Here is a 20736-nt window from a genome sequence, read left to right as displayed (position 1 = left end):
TACTAAAGATTTTGAATACAATATTATTATATAAAAAATTAATTATATTTATAAGGAGTATAGAGTACATACTGCAAATGGCTGATATATCAGAATTTTTAAATTTTATAAATCAAATAGTATCACATCAATAATAATATACATAGTGTATTATCCGCACCTATGTATTTGTCAATAGAATTACTTATTATGCTGAGGATATATATATATATATATATATATATATTTTAAAAACAAAAACAAAAAGAAGAAGAAGAAAACACTAGGATGACTATTGGCCATGTAGAGTGAAGGTATACGAAGAACCATTAATTTTGGTGGCCAAACTTGACCAAGTCCTTCTGTTCACGAAAAATATCCATCCATCTTTGTCGCACCATGCAAATTAAGATATCGTTTAGAGGTTGAATTGAATAGAGTTCTTTATGAATAATAATAAATTGATATGGTAAAATGAATTTTGTGAGATCCACTTAAAATGAATCATTTACGTGTTAAGATTTTATATGATAGTTGTTCTCTCTGTACTATTTATAAGCTGGGTCTCAGTACATATGGTAGGGCTTCTCTTTGTTGAGAGAACAAAAATAGAAGAGTAAATAGCACCAGAGATCTGCTTTATATGCGTGTAGAAGTTATTTCGCGAGATCATTGTTGTTTTGTCTTTCTCCAATATTAACTAAGCTTGCATACAAAGAGAATGGGTCAAAAAATTTGACACAGCATGCAAACTGGTGGAAAATGAATAGAGATGCTCCTAATTGAATTGGATGATGTAATAATTATCATTATGAGAAATATTTTAATCATAAATAAATCTTATAAAAGTAAACTTATAAATTGACATAGTTTTATATCATACGTTAAATTTACTTTATAATAAAAGTAAACTCATAAATTCATGTGGTTTGATGTGTTACATTATATTATATAATTATTTTTATTGTAAAATAGATCTAACGACGTTCATATCATATGAAGTCATGTCACTTTGTGAATTTACTTTTATGAGATCTTTCTATAACTAAAGAATTTCTCTCTAATTATAGAGAGAAATAATTTGAGAGAATACAAGTAAACTAAGCATGACGATTTGAAGACAAATTAGCCTTCAATTAATTAATGTAATGAATCCAATGATCTTTACAATTCGATCTTTTGAAGGAAGGGCCAAGAGAATAGAGATGGATGTAACGATTTCACATGGGTGCGTGCCAATATTCTCATCGCATGACACCATAATGCATCTTCAAAAATCTCTGAAATGATGCGAACGCAAACAAAGATCATTAGATAGATGCTTTTGTTTGTCCTTGTCCTCTTTTCAATAAGGCAGCATGCATGCAGCTTGTCGCGCTCACGTGCATGCTGAAAATGATGATAACAAAAAAAAAAAAAAAAAAAAAAAGGAGAAACACAACCATTGAAAAAAAGAGGAAAAAAAAATTGGTGGAGATGCTTTGATTTGAAAGAGAGATTTTAAAATTTGAATATTTCAAATCAAATCTTACTATTTAAATTATATGGATGACATGTTTTATACCGATATGATAGTAGAATAATTAACTTAAGAGAAAAAAAGGTTTTATAATTGGGATTTCAAACAACTTTTTATTAACATATTTAGAGATATTATTTATTTATTTTCTATGAAGCTTATGTTGTATTTAACTTTTTCAAATTTAAAAAAAATATATATTAAAAAAATATATTCTAATAATATTTTATTTAATTTTAATTTTCATCTCAACTCATCTCATCTTATATTTACGAAAACAAACATAGGCCTAAGGTGTCCCCTATGCAGTACCTATCACCACTTCTCTAAAAATTTCACCTAATTAGGGGCAGATTCCATTAAAAACATTAGAATTAATCTTGTCGTCTTTAGGTGATGAAGAATTAATATCAATTATTCTGATTTGATTTTGACTATTCTCATTAGGCCTATTAATAAGGCCAAATAAACTCTGATTAATTTAAGCACATGATTTGGGCCACTGTCGATCGTCAGATGTTTGTCAATATTAAACCAACAAATTAAATTAGTCAACACCACTAATAATCCAAACAATACCAGTGAACAAGGAACATACACAGCAATTATACATATTTTAATCTAGACAATATTTTAATTTTATAATATTTTTATTCTATTTTTTTTCTTATTTTTCAAAATCTCATAAAACATTTTTAACTCAAACTATTTTACTATCATTCACAAATTATCTCACTATTATTCACATATTTCTCATCTCATCTCATTTATATATCTAAACGAGACCTTACTCTATCCGTATGTATCCGCTTTATACATAGATTTATTTTTCCTCTACTCCCAACTCTAATCTTTTAGACCCGTTTTCTCTACTTGAGTTAGGCAGACAGATAGAGAAATAACGTTCTTCATTCTAGATTTTAAAATTATTCTATTATCAAGCTAGAGTAGAGCATACCATATTCTATATCATTTAAATAATAAAATTTGATTTGTAACATTCAAATTTTATATTTTATATTTTTAATCAAATTATGTCATGTAAGTACTTTACTAGGTGTGCTTTACATATCGATTTGATAATAGAATTTTTCTAGATTTTATCATTTTCAACTGCATATTATACTTGCAATCCAGTATATTTTACGTACCTTTCATTTAAATTATTTTTTGATAAGTAGTTTTCATTTGAATTATTAACATATAAAATTATTTAAAGTATGTCATTATCAATAAATACGTATAATACTATTGTCTAGGACTCTATACAACAACAGTACAAAATAACAAGAAAGGCATTTGTGATGAGTCATGACTATACCCTAATGTCATGAAAGTCATATATATATATATATTGTCACGCACATTGACTTCATACAAAAATGGATAACTGTTTTGAATGATGTGTTGCGCCATTTTCCACCGTATAATACTGATATGCCCATGCTCCCCAAGAAAAACAAAAAAAAAAAAAAAAACAAACATGCTACATTAATCCGTGCTATACACATCTCGATATATTTAGATACGTGTCTGGTTTTTAGGTGATTAGACCGCATGACTTATTCAACAAAATAACACCTGATCTTGTCATTTGAATAAGACATTTATTTGGAAAATTAAATATTTTGCGAGAAATAATTGAACTTATCTCTATCTAAGTTGTCAACTGGCACATCTGTATAGTACGAGAAAGCTTGAAAAAAATTGTCCTACACACTCATAATTCTCGGAAGAGTAATATTAGTTACAGTTCTTGTTTAAAAATTGTAATGTAAGTCTAGGTTATTTTAAGTTTAAAATTTTTAAAAATTATTAAATTATTCCTCCTAAAATGATGTTTTCTCACATTTAATAATATACTTGCACATACAGTCTCTACTTAGAGACTGCAAATAGAATTTCTCTTCTCGGAACATTAAATACAATTTTAAGATGTACAAATTATGTGCATTTTTAAAAAAAATAAATAAGATTTATTATTAAAAAAATAATTTTCTTTATCTAAGTCTCAAATTAAATTATTTTTTTAAAGAAAGTGCACAAGACTTACATATCTTAAAATTGTAAATATTATTTTTCTTTTCGACAATTACGTGCCACTTTCGTTTTTTGGTTTTTTTTTTTATTTTATTGAAATAGATGGTTTCATTTCATATTACATTTTTTTAGGTTAAGTTGCGGAGAGGAGGTGGTCCTAAACTCCTGATTGCTTGCGTAAATTAAGCCTTATTTTGAAAAAAAAAAAAATCATTTATTTATTTATTGGAAAACTCTCAAGTGACCAGCGGGTATGAAGAAAGAATAATTCTGCATATAATTATGAAGTACGTAAACGTCGGGTAATCGTTTTGAAAAAATGTGGGATCTATTATTAAAAAATTAATTTTTTATATAAATTTTATATTTTTTTTATTTTTTTAAAGCGATTACGTAACGGTAATATAATTCATAGTTATAAATATCTTTTCTTAGGAAGATGTATGAAAAGGTAGATATAAATAAAATAATAGAGCAAGAAAGAATTGAAGGGACTCAGCTGATCCAGAAGTACTAAATACATATATAGGCCACATATATATAATATGATGAGCTATCATGCACAATGGCCACTCAAATTCAACTCTATCAGCTGATAATTATTTGATTACGCTGACAATATCATAAATACATTTACCTACCATTTAGCGTGCAAGTTCTTCCGAATGAAAATTAAGATAATTGAAAATAAAAGGCAATGTTGCAAATAAAATAAATAAAATAATATATATATGTTTTGCTATTTATTATCTCTACATATCATATTTTTTTTTTAATTTTTAATTTTTCTTAAATTTATTGAATTCTTCTACTCATCATCTATATATCACATATTTAGTAAGATAAAAAAATAAAAAAATATAATATATGGTGTGTGAGGATAATAAATAGAATTCATATATATATATATGTGTGTGTGTAGCACCCAATCATCATGATATGAAATCCAAAGAAATAATATGCTTCCTCTTAACTGGGTTTCATCTCCACCAGCTTGTGGCATGATTCTCATGATCATCAAGACTTTGGCTACATGATTCACACAAATAGATTTTATAAAAGTTAACTTACAAACTAACGTGACTTCATATGATATATATGTTATATATATTTTTTATAATAAAATAACTCTACAATCTAACATACGGTCATATCAAGCTATATCAGTTTGTAAATTTATTTATATAGAATCTATTTATGATTAAAATATTTCTCTTTTCATGTAATTTTGTGCCAAATATGAACTTTTGCTTGCAACTTTCTTTTTTTCAGATCTTTCTGCATACAATTGAAAAATATGTTCGTTAAATATTTTTCAAAATTAGAAAAAATGTTTCCAAAATCTCAACTTGCATGCATGGGCCTCCAATAAGTATTTAATGCATGCACCTATATTTTCTTCTTTCCCCACATAATTGATTATGCTGACAATATCATAAATACATTTACCCACCATTTAGCGTGCAAGTTCTTCCACCTGAAATTTAAGATAATTGAAGATAAAAGGCAATGTTGCAAATAAAATAAATAAATAAATAATATTATGTAATATATATGTTATATATATTTTTTATAATAAAATAACTCTACAATCTAACGTTTTATATCAAGTTATTTTAATTTATGAATTCATTTATATGAAATCTTTTTATGATTAAAATATTTCTCTTCTCATGTAATTTTGTGCCAAACATGAACTTTTGCTTGCAACTTTCTGTTTTTCTATATCTTTCTGCATACAATTGAAAAATATTGTTCGTTAAATATTTTCGGAAATTAGAAAAAATGTTTTCCAAAATCTCAACTTGGGTCTTCCAATAAGTATTTAATGCATGCACCTATATATATTTTCCTCTTCCCCCACATAGTTTTCCGTGTGGTACGTACGTTCGCTGTCCATGATCATGATATTTCCTTCAAAAGTATTCAAAACTCTCAGACTAGTATAGAGATCATGGAGTCCCACACGCATGCAATCATCTCATGATCACTCTTCACGACATTATTAGGGCTAAATTATTGGTAATCACATGCAGAGCTAGCTGGCTAGCATTAATGGAGCTGGATCGATGATGATCTATCTGATGGTTCTAGGCTGATCTAGGTTAACTAGGAATATTATCATATAAAAGTCTTCAATTCCCGGCTTTTGGGGACTTTTATATAGTTAAGAGGGTTAAGACTATGTTTAGTTGTGATCATTTTAATTTATTTTAAATTAATTATCGATAGTAATTATTATGTTTTTAACTTTTTATAAAAAGTTAAACTTATCTCAATTTATTTCAAGTATTAATTCAAATACATATCTCAATTTATTTAGATTTAAATATATGTCAATGAGATTCATAAAATATTATTATTTATAGATCAACTCAGATCATCTGAAATCATCTCAATATTCAAACGAATCCTAATCAAAGTTAATTGTTCTATGTTATTGATTAGTGTATGGCTAGGATCATCTCCCAGATTGATTGGAGGCATTGTCCAGTTTTATATTCACATGTAATTTTCATCTCAAATAATATTTGACATGAGACTCCCCCCACCTCCCCAAAAAGATTTTGAATACCAGCTTCCTTAGAAAATTACAAAAAGTTTTGAATAACCTCCATTTATATATATATATATATATAAAGGTCCTCTCTCCATTACCCTCTAAAAATCTCTAAAACAACAAATTCTCTTCATCTGAAAAAATGTTTCTTTTTTCACCTCAAAATTTCAACCCCAAAAATTAAGTTTTTAAATGTCAAATTAAAGACATTTTATAAAGCCAAGGACATGATTTTTCTCTCTAGTATCATCTTTTCAATTCATTCGATTCATTTCTTGCTCTTTTCCAAAACCATAATTTTTAATGAAAATGTCAAGTTATGAGTACTTAAAGAGATTATTGTTACAATATAAGTTTTGCCAACCCTGAGATAAATTTCTTGACCGATCTATAAAGGATTGTACGCGTTCGACCCAGCCCAAAATATTTAAGAACCCTTCTTGTTTTAGACAGATAAATTATATAGACATCCTAAAGCCCAACACATATTCAACATTTCCGGATGAATTCAAGGCCATGTTCTACTATATATTCTGAAGTAGACAGCGGTTGATCAGATTGCCCCCGCGCAAGATCATTACCAACGTTGTTGAAATTGGGTGTGAAAGATTTCACAAAAATAAACTCACAAATAAACGTAACTTCATGCAATACGTTAAATCTATTTTTATGAAATTTATTTGTAGTTAGAACATTACCCTTTATATATATTTATGTCATATGAGCCAGCTGCACATATGAGTCTTAGCATAGATTAAGAATACTTGATGCAGGCTGCTATTCGGGATGGCTAGCTGTTGTTCAATTATTAAAATCAATTATATCAAAGAAAAACTTGAAGAGAGAGAGAGAGAGAGAGAGAGAGAGAGAGAGAGAGGTAGCTGCTCTCTAGTAATTTAAGGTTCATCTCACTAAAAGATAAAGAAAATTTATATACAGAAAATTAGAGCAGTATCCAACATTCAGTATCCCAATCAATCCACCATTAGTTAATTCTTGACCCTTTTAGGCGATTTAAAATCATCAAAACCGAGTCCACCTATCTATGAAAGATAATTAACCCTTCCAAAATTTAAAACGAGCTGGTCTACAGAGCTGGAGAGTAGCTAAGTACCTCAAACTAATGCATCAGTAACAAGTGTTAGCGCTGATTGTTAAAAGGGTCAGTCATGGATTCTTAGTTTGGTTGACAATAAAGTTCTCTTCAGGTTGCTTTTGCCACAAATAATTTGCAGCTTCTATCCACTGTGGATGGACCAAAAACTTCTTATGTTTCACTGCCCAACGAGATTTCTCTGTTCCAGCATCTGTTGAGACCACGTGTGTCACAGATGGATCGAGCTCTTTCAAACATGAAGCTCCCAAACCCTCTGCCATCTTCCAGAGAAGGTGATTATCAGCCTGGAATCCGGTGGGAAACACACGACTGAAGACAAGTTTACAGCCCTTCAAGACTTCCTTCCTAATCGTTTTCAGCACCTGCAGAGAATGACATACAGGAAAAAATAAATTATTAACGAGAAAATATTCAACAATTTATGAAAGAGATGAAGTCATCGACAATGAACATTATTGAAGCTGACCTACAACAGTTTAAAGCTGATGCATGGCCAGGAAGGGGACCCATATGATTGGGATGTTACTTATCAAAAAAAAAAAAAAAAAAGAACCATATGATTGGAATGCATTACTTCAGATTAAGTACTATCCAATAGGCCAGAACCCATGCCAGATTAAGTGGAACCCAGCCAAAAGCAGGAGGGAGTGAGAGGGAGGGAGGGAGGGAGGGAGATAGATGTTGGTAGAAAATAAGAATCTAACAAACGCATAAGACACCAAATCATCCAGCTTTAATATATTTAAAAAATCCTTAATTCCGCACTTTTTTATAATCCCATAATATGGGACTCTATTGATATCATCCTCGTGGAAGGACTACTAGATTTTACTAATTGACGTGAGCTTGCCAGTGGAGAACAGGACTAAAGAACAAAATATAGGACACTTGAAAACAAAGCTCAGAATGAAATTAGTCATGTTTTGGTTGTCAAGAAGACGATTACCTGCCTCACATCTCTGTCAACAAGATTCCCCTCAAGTTCCTACCAGAAGGTTCCCCCATGTTAAAACATAACACAACAAAACTTTAACAACAATAATCAATAAAGAGAAACAAAAAGGGACATACATCAAAGAACATCCCATGGACACGCCTAAGAACTTTAAGAATAGTTACAAGTGCTCCATCTGTCTCACTTTCATCATTCTTCAACTCAGAAAGAGATTTACAGTTGAAGCCAAATTGGTGACAACTTGAAGCAAAGAAGTGATATCTTTCCATCAATATCAGATTGTCCTTGTGCTTTGTCCATGCCTACAATAATGCATAGCAACCTTTTAATTCTAGCTAGACTAGCCTATAGTAACAGGATTATTGTGGTCCGCAAAAACCTACAAAGATAAATCGCAAGTTCAAAGAAACATAAATGAAACCCAGTGAATCAGATAAAATACAATGTATCTTTTACTATTCATCCATCTTTGAAGCAAGAATGAGCACACCATATCAAAGAATGAAGCTCGGGCAAGCTGGCACTATGAAACACTTCATAAAATTTCCCATTCAGCTCCTTTGTTGCAATAATATCTTTAAACAGAGGGAGTGGGTGCATACTTTGACAGCTTCAGACAGATCTCTATGGTTTTGCAAAGAGCTTCTACATACACCAGGAGAAAACTAATGGAGAAAGCTCCTTTTTATTTTGAGTGATTTCACTATGAAAAATCATTGTAATCATCACACATTATGGAAAAAGAAACAATTTTTTTTTTTTTTTAAGAAAGCACATTCCCTACCATCACCTATTGTGGGGAGAAGATGGGTGAAGGGAAGGTCATACACAGAAGGAAAACTTCAGGACTGGTTTGCACATGTAATAATTAAAACCAGTTTAATAATGCAAAGATTAGCTGATCACAAGTGTACCTACATTCTCTGTATCATCAAGAATAAGAACAGCACTTTCTTGCCCCAGCACAACATCAAGACCTTTTTGATGTCTATGGGTGCCATCATCACGTGATATAACTCTAGAACTGAAGTACTCTCTTTGAGGATCAAGCAGCTTAGCCATTTCCAATGCATACGCCCGGTCACCCATTGTGTAAATGTACATCTCAAACAGTTCACTTGCTTCTTTTAAAAATGCACGAACAAATGGCCTTAACTTGGTCATCATATGCATAAAGCTCAGCATGAAGAGACTGCCTTTTGAGACATCTGTCCATTTCATAATTATTGAATTACATAAGGCAGCAAGCACAAAAAAGTCCCTAATATTCCCAGAAAGTAGGAGAAAATTAACTGGCATAACCAAACTCAATTTTATTAAAAACAATTAAAAAAAACTGCCATATTCTGTGGCAGCAGCAGGTTGAGATAAGTAAAAGCTAACTATTAACCTATCAAATTCACAAGAAATGGTTACAGAAATACGAAATAAATGGTTAAAGCCAAAAAAACAATCTCAGTAATATTCTGAAATGCTTATTTACACTACCAAAACACACTCACATAAAAAGGGTTACAGAAATACCTTGCAATGAATCTGTTTGGCTCTTTAGATATTCCTCTTGTGGTGACATATGTATAAGTTGAGTAGAATTTAGCAGTGTATGATCTAGATCAAGGACCAAATAAAGCTTCTTATGGCGTAATAAATTCTTCATGTCTGTGTTTCTCAATCTGACAATTTCATCATTCTCAAGCCTAAGTCCCTACAAATACAGATGTTGCATAGGCTCAAACCATATTCCATTTGAGACTATAAAATATCACTATTAATCAAGAAATCTTACTCTTGCATGTTTGGAAAAATGGATAAAAATTCTAAGTTGGTTACATCTCTCCAGTTCTGATTTTAAAATTCTTTCGTATTAGGGGATCAGTAGTTTGTGGATGAAAGGGCGCAGCCAATTGGCAGTAGATAATGCCACAACATATTGGAAGCTTTCACAAGTACTTGAAATAATATTTTCCAATATGCATTAAAGGTAACGAAAACCCATAATCACCAAACATAGTAAATGCATACCTTGTGAATGTACCCAAATGTCACACCAGAATCTGCATCCAACCTTTGCCCACACAGTATACACATCTCTCCAAAAGAACCAGGATGCGTACAAACATCCTTCTTCATGGATGCTTCTGCAAAAGATAACACATTCCTTATAAATTCAGTTCAACCAAATAGCATAAATCTCAGATGAAAGTAAAACTCAGTAATGCACATCCAGTGTGTCGTTGTCCAGTAAGTTCTCATAAATAATATGGAAGCTGGCACACACACAGAGAAGGATATAGAATATGGCAGAGTGATGGCTCTGCAGGGTTGTGTATAACAGTGTGTAAATGTAGGTTTAGTATGTACATTTATACATAGATCCACAAAAGCAGCGCTTCAAAAAATAAATATGTAGGAATCTATACGGTATAATTATGAAGCTATGCAACCAGAAATCAGATTGGCATGACGAAAGGTAGCAAATAACCTTCTGATAAGTTGGTCTGGTGCTGTCTTTCCCAATATTTGGCTGGAAGGATGTTAAAAGGCATTTCTCACAAATCTACGGCCAGAGAACTAATAAACTAAATGAGAGAATTTACCTGCGGTTTGTTCTAGAGAGGGTGCAAGTGAAGTTGGGTCCTGAAGCTCCTCTGTGTTTTCCATCTTGTCAACTTTGCGCCTTTTTACCCTGCCAGTTAATGAAAAAAAAAATGAATATATATATATGTGTGTGTGTGTGTGTGTGTATATGTATTCCAAATCGAAAAATCCCAAAAGCCAACAGAGAACCTACCTTTGCGTTTCAAGCTGATCGGAATCTTCAGCTTCTTCAGAAGAACCGGAATCAAGTGATGCATCGAGGAACGCTGCAAAGTCGTCGCTGCTCGAAGAGTGCACCGGAGAATCGGTCACGAGGCTCATCTGCATTTGTTAAGCGCAATCCACCAAACATAACCAAATGAATTGACAGTGAAAACCCAATTCCAATCCCATTCCTTTTATTTGGATCTGAAATGAGTTTTGATTGATTACCACCAACAAAGCGAAGACAAACAAGAGGAGAAGAAGAAAAGGAAGGGCATATTACCTCGATTTGTCTAGGCTGTATTCTGAGTCTCTCGGGGGTAACACAAAATTCGAATCGAAGTAGAGAAAAACTACAGGGTTGAAAGGCCAAATCAAGCACCACAGTTGTCTTTGGCCAGTGCTGCTGATGCCGCCGCACCGAGAAAGAAGAGTCGTCTGAGCAGAGAACGAGGAGGGCAAAGCCGGAAAAGGATCACCAAAACGCTGGAAAAGTCCAAGTAATAGATACGTTTTTAAGGCCGTTTTTTTGTTTTTTGGAGAACTCGTTAAACGGATTAAAATCGAACGTTTTTTTTTTTTTTTTTTTTTTTTTTTCTGGTTACCACTTTTTAATGTAGCAAATAGTAATGCAAGGTAGAAGTTTTAAACGCACAAATTTTCTATAAGTTTTTTTTATAAAGGAATAATATTAGGGTATTGTTTGGATTCGAAGATGAGTTGAGATGAATTGAAATGGATTGTGAATAGTAGTGAGATGAGTTATGAATAATAGTGAGATTTGTGAGTTAAAGTTGATGAATAATAATGAATAATAGTGAAATGAGTTGAGATGAGTTGAAATAAATTGAGATGATTTGTGAATACAAACTGAGCCTAGGTATAGTTATAGAATGTGTAAATATTTTAAAAAAGTGTGATCTATTATTAAAAAATTAATTTTTTTTTTATGTAGATAACGTATTTACTCATTTTTTTTAAAAGAATTGCGTGACGTTTACGTACTACATAATTACAAATATCATTTCTCTTTGTAATGGACTTGTGCAAGACTTGTAAATCTGGGGCTTTTATATATATAGATATATATATATATCATTTCTTTGTGTTTATAGCATTTTCATTTTTAACTCGATGCGTAAAACACATTATTTAAATGATAAATTTTTATTTTCAGGATTTTATTAAATCAGTGTGTAGAGTATATCTTTTACATCATTTAAATGGTAAAATTTTATTTTTAAAATTTATCTTTCAAGTTAAATTATACGGCATAAATATTTTATTAGATATGTTATCCAAACCAACTTATAAATAAGATTATAAATATATATATATACACACATACACACACACATATCAATTTGATCCTAATATTACTTATACTTTTCACCATAACATGCATTTGTTTTCAAGAAGGCTGTGTTGTCTTTGATTTAGGTATAATATATAGTAAGTGAAATTAAGGATATTTTTAAAGCTTAAATAATCTCAATGGGTTGTAATTGTAGGAGAAAATATTGTACCTTTTTACCCAAATAATCAGAATGACAAACTGATATTCTTACAGTATATATAAAATCTTTAAATTTATTCTTGTAATAATCTTTGCCTACCAATTTAGTACTTCAGTCAATTTTTAGACATAATCATATGAGAAAATACTGAGACAGCAATGAATGATTAACATAAGATAACTAAATGCAACTCATAGATTTAACTAATTAAGGCGGCGTTGTATCAAAGAGTTCTAGTATTTATAAGTCAGTGTATAAATACATCGTTCAAGTTAATGGTAAAACAAAAGCATTCATAAAAAAACTCAAATCAAAGTATTTCTTTTGTGCTTACCCTGGCATGCATCTACATTTATGACGCGTTTTGTTTCGTGTTTCAATCTAACTGCGTATGCTTACGAAAGCCACTTCAGCCTGCATCAACTGATTTTTACACTGTAATTTGTAGGAGTTTCGACTCTAATGGCTGAGTACTATAGCAACAAAGATTCCTTTGTATTATTAGTGAATGTAGCAACAAAATGTGTTTCTACTTTTCCCCCCCTCTTAAATGGTTAATGATTTGGCCACCCTTGTACGTGTATGTACTGCTCTATATTCAAATTGATCCTCCTGATCCTTCTTGTCATGAAGTTTCTTCAACTCCTGCTTCATCTTCCCCCCAATCATATCTCACTGAAGAAGACTGCTGGTAGCATCGGAAAGCCACATACAGCATGAACACTGCATGCATGCAAGATGACAGTTCTCAATCAGATGCTGTAAAAGTTCTAAAACCAAAGCTATGAACAACTTTGATAATGAGTGATGGACCTGAAAACCCTAAAAGACAGCATGCAGTTCTCACCTTCCCAAAAGCGTGCAACAGTTGAGGATAGGTTCAAGACCAGAAAAACAATGGCTGCAGCAACAGCTTTCTTGTGTGAGCACGACTCCCATATATCGTGCAAGCGCCGAACCCAAAATTTGGCTGCAATGGGAAACTAGGACACTTAAGACTTATAAAGGACTAACACAAACTATACTTAATACTCTTACCAATTTCCAAGTGAAAGATCATATATTACAATCAAGTTTTTCTTATTATTTATTAAAAGAGAAGTATGTTAACCACAAAAGGATTTCATAGAAGTAAATTTACAAATTGATGTGGTAAAAGTAAATCTATCGTATCACTTGAATACACGTTAGTTTATGAGTTTATTTCTGTGAAATCTCTTTCTGACTATAGTATCACTGCTCATGGAGTTGGGAATATCCAAGGAGGGAGGGACGTTGTGTGGGTGAGAGTGAGAATTGGTTCAATAGGCAAAATGAAATGCAATTTCCTAATATCTCAATATGATGCATCCATAGCAGAGATAAGCCATATAAATAAATTTGTTTGTTCATTCACGTGTTGGGTAGATTTTATATTCCATTTTGCTTGTAGAAATTAAATGCATCTGTCCAGATTATGCTGACAGCAAGAGGGAAATATGGCTTAGTTTGCACCATATGAAGAGCAGAGACAGCAGACTTTTTAGACCAGAATTTTACACGAAACCACAGTTAAAATTGATGAACTTTACCAATTGCAGTTAACTGTGCAGAGTACAATGAGCAGAGTTTTGGAACTGTGAAAACACCCATAAAACCTGAGGCAGTGAGAGCATAACAATGCGTCAGCAAAAGGTTAACCACATAAAAACACACACTGTAATTTCAGTTCTCTTTTTTGAAAAATAAAAAATAAAAAATAAAAAGGAAATCAAGTGGAAATTACCCAATTTAACCACAGTCCAGATGGTTATGCAGCTGCCACACCTGGCCAAAACAAAGAGCAGTACTGCCAGCTGCCATTGTCACACTTTGACTATTTGTCATCTTTTGCATATTCCGACAAACCAACCAAGAAGAAAAGAAACGCTTTTTCCAGCTTCATTAAATTTCCCAAGGAAAAATAATGAGGAAAAAATTACCTTCATTGTAGTTGCAGGATCTCCAGAAAAAAGGGCTCTGAGTTTCAACAGTAACTCATTCACGTAAGGAAGAACCAATCTCAGTAACCATATTGCTTCTTGTTCCCCCAGCACATAGCTTGCATCATCTATATATACAACTCCCCTGTTTGTTCATTCAGAAAATAGAAAGGAAAATTATTAGAAAGAGACCAAATTGGAAGTATGTTTCCCGGTTAATTGGCAAGTGTTTGAGGGATTTACCTGCATATGAGGGTCCTATAGATGAAAATGGCAGCAAGATAAACAAGCCCCATGTAGGAAATCACAGAAATAAAGCTGTAGATACAAAAATTAAAAAAGGATTTCATTTCTGGGCCCTGTTCTGAACCAGAGGAATATAGCAGCTCAAAGAATGTGTAGAATTCAGGTCAAAAATCAATTTCCTTTACTGTGGATTCCTAACCTGAGATTGAGATCCTTTGTGTAGGAAGATGAGAATATGAAAAATGATCCAATTAGCACCACAAGTGCTGATCTTGGGACTTCTTTCCACATTACCAAGTCCACTGAAACCTCAAACGTAGTACTCTTAACTCAGGATAAAATTGCTGAAAATTCTATGTTTCTAAAATCAGAACTTACCAAAACTTTGCAATTTGCTGTGGGTTTCCGGAAAAGTTTGTTCATAAGAACCTGGATCATAAAACCGTCAGGCTCAATCCAAATTCCTACAGATAAATTCACAAAGAAAACTCCAAATGCAGGATAGTAAAGACACAAACTTGGAGTGGGTTTTGAGAATTCCTGGTTCCTCAGAGTGGGCTTTGATAGATTCTGGTACATAGCACGACGTTTTACAAGTGGAGGAGACTGTTCTACAGTGATCACTGGTTTTCTACTAACTTGATGAAGCCTTCTCTCTTGATTGACAATCTTTTTTTCTTCATTGACAACCTTATTTTCTTCACCGACAGCCTTCTTCTCTACGGTGACAATCTTCTTGGGATCTGGAACATTGATTTTCTTAACATCAATCTCAGTTTCCTCATCCACCTCCTCTTCGTCTTCTTCATCTTCTGCATCAACAACATCACGATCGTCGTCCTCGTCATTGTTCACCACCAATTTTGGATCATAATTCACCACGGTCCTATCTGTTATAACTTTTTCTTCGCAAATGCCAAACTCCTTGCAAGTTTCGTCAGATCCAGCCGTCCCTAATTCATCGACTGCACTTTTCTCATTTCCTCCAACAAAATCTTCGCCAATTCCCTCCCCTGAATCATCCACAGTTTGACTCAACTCCGACTTGGCCTTTCTGAGCTGAACCGGAGTTTTCTGATCAATCCCGTTGTCGCTTCCCTCAACAGCCTTAACCGAGTTCGACTTCACCTTCCTCAACTGCGCCGAATTCCTCTCAATTCCCCCGCCAGATTCCCCACCGACCCCCTTGAGTGATTCGGATCTTGACCTCCTCATCTGAATGGGGCTCCTCTCGAACTTCTCAACAGAAACACCAGCCTCCTTGCTTCCCTCAGATCTCAGTTTCCTGGCCTGAGCTGGGCTCTTCTTGATTCCCTCGGCAGAAACAGTCAGCTCCTTGCACTGTTCCTCGGAATTTTTCAGCGGCTCAGGTTTTCGTTTGGATATCTGAAATGGGCTCTTGTCAAAACCATCAAAGCTCTCGGATTTCCATGTCTTCCTCTTCCCACTGGTGGCCACAGCACCGGCTTGGCCTCTCTTTAACCTTGTTGTAGTATCCCCACCACCACCATTATTTACGGAGGCCATACTTTCCTCAGAGCTTTCTTCTTCACCATTGAATACCTTAATCCCACCTCTCACTTCATCAATCTTCATCCTGCTCTCCCACACAGACCCTGCCACCACACTTCTCCTTCTACCCACATCCATCTCTAATTGCTTCCTTTGCACTCTCTCTCTCTCTCTCCCTCCCTCACGTCTCTTTGGTAATGATTACTGCAGTGGGACGGAGAAGTTCGTGGAAATCCCGTATAAATATGCAAATACGCAAAAACAGTACCACTTCCAGGGTTAGACTGAACAAGAATCCAAACTACAGTGACGTTACATCATCACTGCAATTTATGACGATCAGGTCATGAACTACAATGGCAGAATTTTATTTTAATGAAGATTGCGACTAAAATAATCTCCAATTATATTAATTTCTTATGGTCTATATGACACCATGAAAGGCACTCTCACCCCCAACTTTTTTCTCTCCGAAGGTAAACTTCGTAGTAAATCACATCTTGAAGAAACTGACACTGACTGATAAGGTGAGATGTCATATCTCTTTTTAACTTCTATATTGTATTTGTTTACAATTTTTATCAAGTCCCTAATTTAATCCATACCAAATTTATGAAACTTTCTTATTGCCGTTTCATCTAGTAAGGATTCAAGGCAATTTCATATTACTACGTAATATTATAAAGTTATTAAGGTCAGGTAATGCTAGATATAAATCTCAAATATATAAATTTTGTGTAAATATTTTATAAAAAAAATGAATTATATCATGAAAAAATTTTCAAGATCCTTTTTTTATAAAATATCTGGCGATTTGTAAATTTGTCGATTTATGAGTTTAATTTTGTAAATTCTCTCTATATTTAGACCACTCTTTGAATTATCCTATTGATCCAAAATCTGATATATCCGAATTCTAAAGTTTACTGTAAAAAAGAGATAAACAAGCAAGTTATTTTTCATAAATTTTCAAAAAACAAAATTAAAAGAAAAATGAGTTGTAGACCCTTTAGTTACCTGTTTTTTGAAAAAAGAAAAAAATGGTTTCCTGTAAAACTATAAAAATACAGAATTGTTTTGGGAAAATCAGAAAGAGACAGGTAATGAAATGACTTTAATTCTATCAACTCATTTTGTCGTCAAAGCTGTAGACGACCCAATTAATTGACTATGGAAAATCATGGAAAAGGTCGACAAAAGTAGTTACTATATATCGTGGGAGGCACGTTTGCATCCTTTTTCTTCGTTTACTTCGGGGCTGTAAAATAATGTCTGTCCTAAATGAAGCATCTCTTTGTTGTGACTCGTAAAAATTTCTTGTTCCTTGGCTTCAACGGTAACAAAAATGTTAGGTGGTCATGGTCGTAGATTTCTGCTTATCTGATTCTATTCCCTTTTAAATCCCAATATAGTATGCAAATCCCAAGACATTACTGACACTCATCTCAATAAATTTATTATTCACAACTCATAAACTCTATGTCTATTAATCACTTCTTCGTGAGAGTCCATAACAATGCAAAAAATAAATATTAAAAATAAATAAATAAATCAATATGCACTCTGATTGAACCAGTGTTTACTAGTATAAATTTAACTTTTTATTTTTATATTTTTTAACATTTTTAAAAAATAAAAAAAAATACATCAATACACTAATAGTCATTTCTTTGATCAGTAAATAAAAAAAATTAAATACATAAACAGTCAAAATAAGACGGTATAATCGCATCATTCTTAATTTATTTGAGAATACATAAAAAATTATATTCACAGTCTATTAGACAGTGATTAATTTATAATGTCACATGTTATATGATAGATTAAAAATACTACCTCAATTTCAAGATATTTGATAATTATTCTTTTTTAAAATATTAATATTTAACTTTGGAGTTAGATCATGGAATTGTTCCTCTAAGATCTGTAGAACAATAAGATCCATCTGTGGTGTAAAATCCTTTTTTTACTCATCTTTCCAGCTTCCACATATTTCATCATTTTTCATGGCAAAATATATACATACCCAGTTCATGTATACTGAAGTATCCATGAATTTAAGTAATTATCAATTTAGAGCTAATCAACACAAAGATATGAACAAGAGTCAGTGCAAATTAAGAAGTAACTAGAAGCAGTGAAATAAACGTATAAAAGAAGGAATTCCTGTCGAGGGTTTAAATTAGATAAATGCTTTAGCCATAAAAGTATTTCGTAAAAATAAACTTATAAAATGATATAACTGTTATGAGGTGGCTTGAATTCTGATTGAACAGTACAAGTGTCATAGGTTCGCTCGAGCGGAGGTTCACTCAGCTCGAGCGAAGTCAGACAGAAAGTTTCGCTCGACATTCGCTCGACATTCAGCTCGAGCGAATTCAGACAGAGAGCTTCGCTCAAGTATCGCTCGACATTCAGCTCGAGCAATATCCAAGTCAGAGAGCTTCGCTCGACACTCACTCGACACCCAGCTCGAGCGAGTTCAGGCAGAGAGCTTCGCTCGACTCTCGCACAACTGTTGGCTTGAGCAAAGTGCAGAATATCTACGTTCGCTCGACACTCACTCGACACCCAGCTCGAGCGAGTTCAGGCAGAGAGCTTCGCTCGACTCTCGCACAACTGTTGGCTTGAGCAAAGTGCAGAATATCTACGTTCGCTCGACACTCGCTTGAGATTCGCTCGAGCCAATGTTCACAAAAGTGAATTCTCACTTTTCTTATAAATATCAAACGGCGCCTTTCTCTTCCCAAGGACTTCAGAATTCATTTTACTCTTGTTTTAGTGTTTTCTTGAGAGAGAAGTTTAGAGAGAGTTTGAGAGATAACTTCCTTGTGAAGTTTTGTTGTATTGATCTGTACTCCATCTCTGTTGATAGTGAAATCTTCGATACCGACCCCACCAGTGGACGTAGGCTCATTTTGAGTCGAACCACTTAATTCTTGGTGTTCTTTCTGTGTGATTGTCATCAATTTCTTTCATTTAGTTCTGCTACTATACTTCGTGTTAGTCTTAGCTACACTTATTCCCAACAATAACTTTATGTGTTGTAAAATAGATATAATGTATCACATAAAATTACATTAATTTATAAATTTAAATTTATGAATCTCTTTATAATTGTAGTATTTCTTTGGAGATTAAGTATTAAGCTTAAGTTTGGATAGTGAGTTAAGATAAGATGAGTTGAGATGAAAGTTGAATAAAATATTGTTAAAATATTATTTTTTAATATTATTATTGTTTTAAGATTTGAAAAAGTTGAATTGTTTATTATATTTTGTGTGAAAATTTAGAAAAATTGTAATAATTAGATAAGATAAAATGAGATGAGCTGAAATTAGCTTTGAGTCTAGAAGTTGGGTTAAGTTAAGCTGAGTTAAGTTCTTTATGAATAGTAGTAAGTTTAGATGATAGAGTAAGTTTTATGGGGTCCACTTAAGATGAGTTTAAATGTGTTTAGATATTAAGATAAGTTTAGATGTATTTATAGAGAATTAAAAAAAGTTATCAGTCTCACGTAAAAAGAAGTGTTGAATTGAAAAAAGATGTGGGTTTCATGTGTAAAGAAATTTTGAGTTGAGATGAGTTTAATAATTTGACAGTTAAGTGTTTGGATATTAGACTTAATTTAAAATTAATCTAAATTGAGTTAAACTCAAATGAGTTTAACAACTAAACTGAAAATCCAAACGGGCCTTAAGGATTCAAAGTTCAAGAGAAACGCTTGGGGGACCAAAGGATCAGTGCAGCTACAAGCCCCTCCGAAGGCTCTCGATCATACCATTATTATATAGTGCTTATACGTCCTACTGACTTAGTTATCTGTCAGAAGTGGATTACAGAAGTAACTCTAAAAATCAAGGTAGCCATGTGAAATAATTTACTCCCTCCTTTTGAGACCAAAATTAGATTCTAAGCTTAATAATCAAAAACCAAGGCATGCATGATGCATCATCTCCTGTACTTGTTATTAATTTCTAGGTTCCTGCTTAGACAAAACAAATCTAATTTAATCTAATACTATTTTCTTTTAGATTTCATTGAGAAGATATAATTTGATTGCATGACATCTGTCGGTGGCCTGAAACTTTAGTTTGTGCTGTGTGCAGGCCTAGTTGATATGATATGGGCTACATTTATGCAGATGCAAAAAACAGTGGAGGTGTGTCTGTTCATCTCGTGGGAATTCATGACTCTACCAGTCAGTCAGACATTTGGCCGAACATTCCCCATACGTCTGTTGACAATGTGACAGTACGAAGTTTCAGCCTACCAAACGTTTCAGTACAGTAAGTTTCTGCAATTTGATCTTCAATTTACTGCATAATCATCACAACTGCTTAGAGGGACAAGAAAAGATGGGTTTGATGGTGTGAACTTGGATAAGAAAAGGACGTTGAAAAGAGAGAGACCCACAAACCCATCTAGCCACAACCTTCTCTCTCCTTCGGGATTGTTTATCCGAAGGCAAAGGGATTCCAATGTTGCAGCCCCTTTTATTTAAAGCTTGTTATTATCAACAGTAAGC

At 32.9% G+C, this 20736-nt stretch overlaps 2 protein-coding genes across 6 annotated transcripts; both read right to left on the bottom strand.

Moving 5' to 3' along the window:
* Window positions 1-7013: 7013 nt before the first annotated feature.
* Window positions 7014-11468, bottom strand: LOC121244672 (RNA polymerase II C-terminal domain phosphatase-like 4). 5 transcript variants are annotated; one of them, XM_041142845.1, is made up of 10 exons: window positions 11256-11468; window positions 10962-11176; window positions 10768-10856; window positions 10653-10694; window positions 10193-10308; window positions 9695-9875; window positions 9097-9378; window positions 8287-8474; window positions 8162-8200; window positions 7014-7577 (listed from the first exon to the last, which is right to left on the bottom strand). In XM_041142845.1, exons 2-10 carry the CDS (start codon window positions 11093-11095, stop codon window positions 7266-7268), a joined length of 1383 nt encoding a protein of 460 aa, XP_040998779.1. In that variant the 5' UTR covers window positions 11096-11176; window positions 11256-11468; the 3' UTR covers window positions 7014-7265. The 5 variants fall into 5 exon arrangements, with proteins under 5 accessions (XP_040998779.1, XP_040998777.1, XP_040998778.1 ...); XM_041142843.1 differs by having other exon boundaries at window positions 8287-8472; window positions 9089-9378; window positions 11256-11467; XM_041142844.1 differs by having other exon boundaries at window positions 8287-8472; window positions 9089-9378; window positions 10962-11089; window positions 11256-11467.
* Window positions 11469-13028: 1560 nt separating this feature from the next.
* On the bottom strand, window positions 13029-16550 carry LOC121244728 (reticulon-like protein B21). Its single transcript, XM_041142926.1, has 9 exons — window positions 15215-16550; window positions 15075-15125; window positions 14896-14998; window positions 14694-14768; window positions 14451-14595; window positions 14255-14324; window positions 14061-14126; window positions 13337-13459; window positions 13029-13212 (listed from the first exon to the last, which is right to left on the bottom strand). The coding sequence occupies exons 1-9, from the start codon at window positions 16344-16346 to the stop codon at window positions 13115-13117; spliced, it is 1863 nt and encodes a 620-aa protein (XP_040998860.1). The 5' UTR covers window positions 16347-16550; the 3' UTR covers window positions 13029-13114.
* Window positions 16551-20736: the final 4186 nt, after the last annotated feature.

The sequence above is a fragment of the Juglans microcarpa x Juglans regia genome, chromosome 8S, assembly GCF_004785595.1.
Source record: "Juglans microcarpa x Juglans regia isolate MS1-56 chromosome 8S, Jm3101_v1.0, whole genome shotgun sequence".
NCBI lineage: Eukaryota > Viridiplantae > Streptophyta > Magnoliopsida > Fagales > Juglandaceae > Juglans > Juglans microcarpa x Juglans regia.
Note: the sequence above shows the minus strand (reverse complement) of the source record. Positions and strands in the feature narration are given on the sequence as shown.

Coding starts and splice junctions, on each gene's coding strand:
- LOC121244672 (XM_041142843.1), bottom strand. CDS start 11,095: ATGCAGATGAGCCTCGTGACCGATTCTCCGGTGCACTCTTCGAGCAGC. Junction 9,876..10,192: donor CATTTGGGTACATTCACAAG/GTATGCATTTAC, acceptor CTGTATTTGTAG/GGACTTAGGCTTGAGAATGA. Junction 8,473..9,088: donor TTCTTGATGATACAGAGAAT/GTAGGTACACTT, acceptor GCATTATTGTAG/GCATGGACAAAGCACAAGGA.
- LOC121244728 (XM_041142926.1), bottom strand. CDS start 16,346: ATGGATGTGGGTAGAAGGAGAAGTGTGGTGGCAGGGTCTGTGTGGGAG. Junction 14,999..15,074: donor CAGCAAATTGCAAAGTTTTG/GTAAGTTCTGAT, acceptor TTGAGGTTTCAG/TGGACTTGGTAATGTGGAAA. Junction 14,325..14,450: donor ATCCTGCAACTACAATGAAG/GTAATTTTTTCC, acceptor TGACAATGGCAG/CTGGCAGTACTGCTCTTTGT.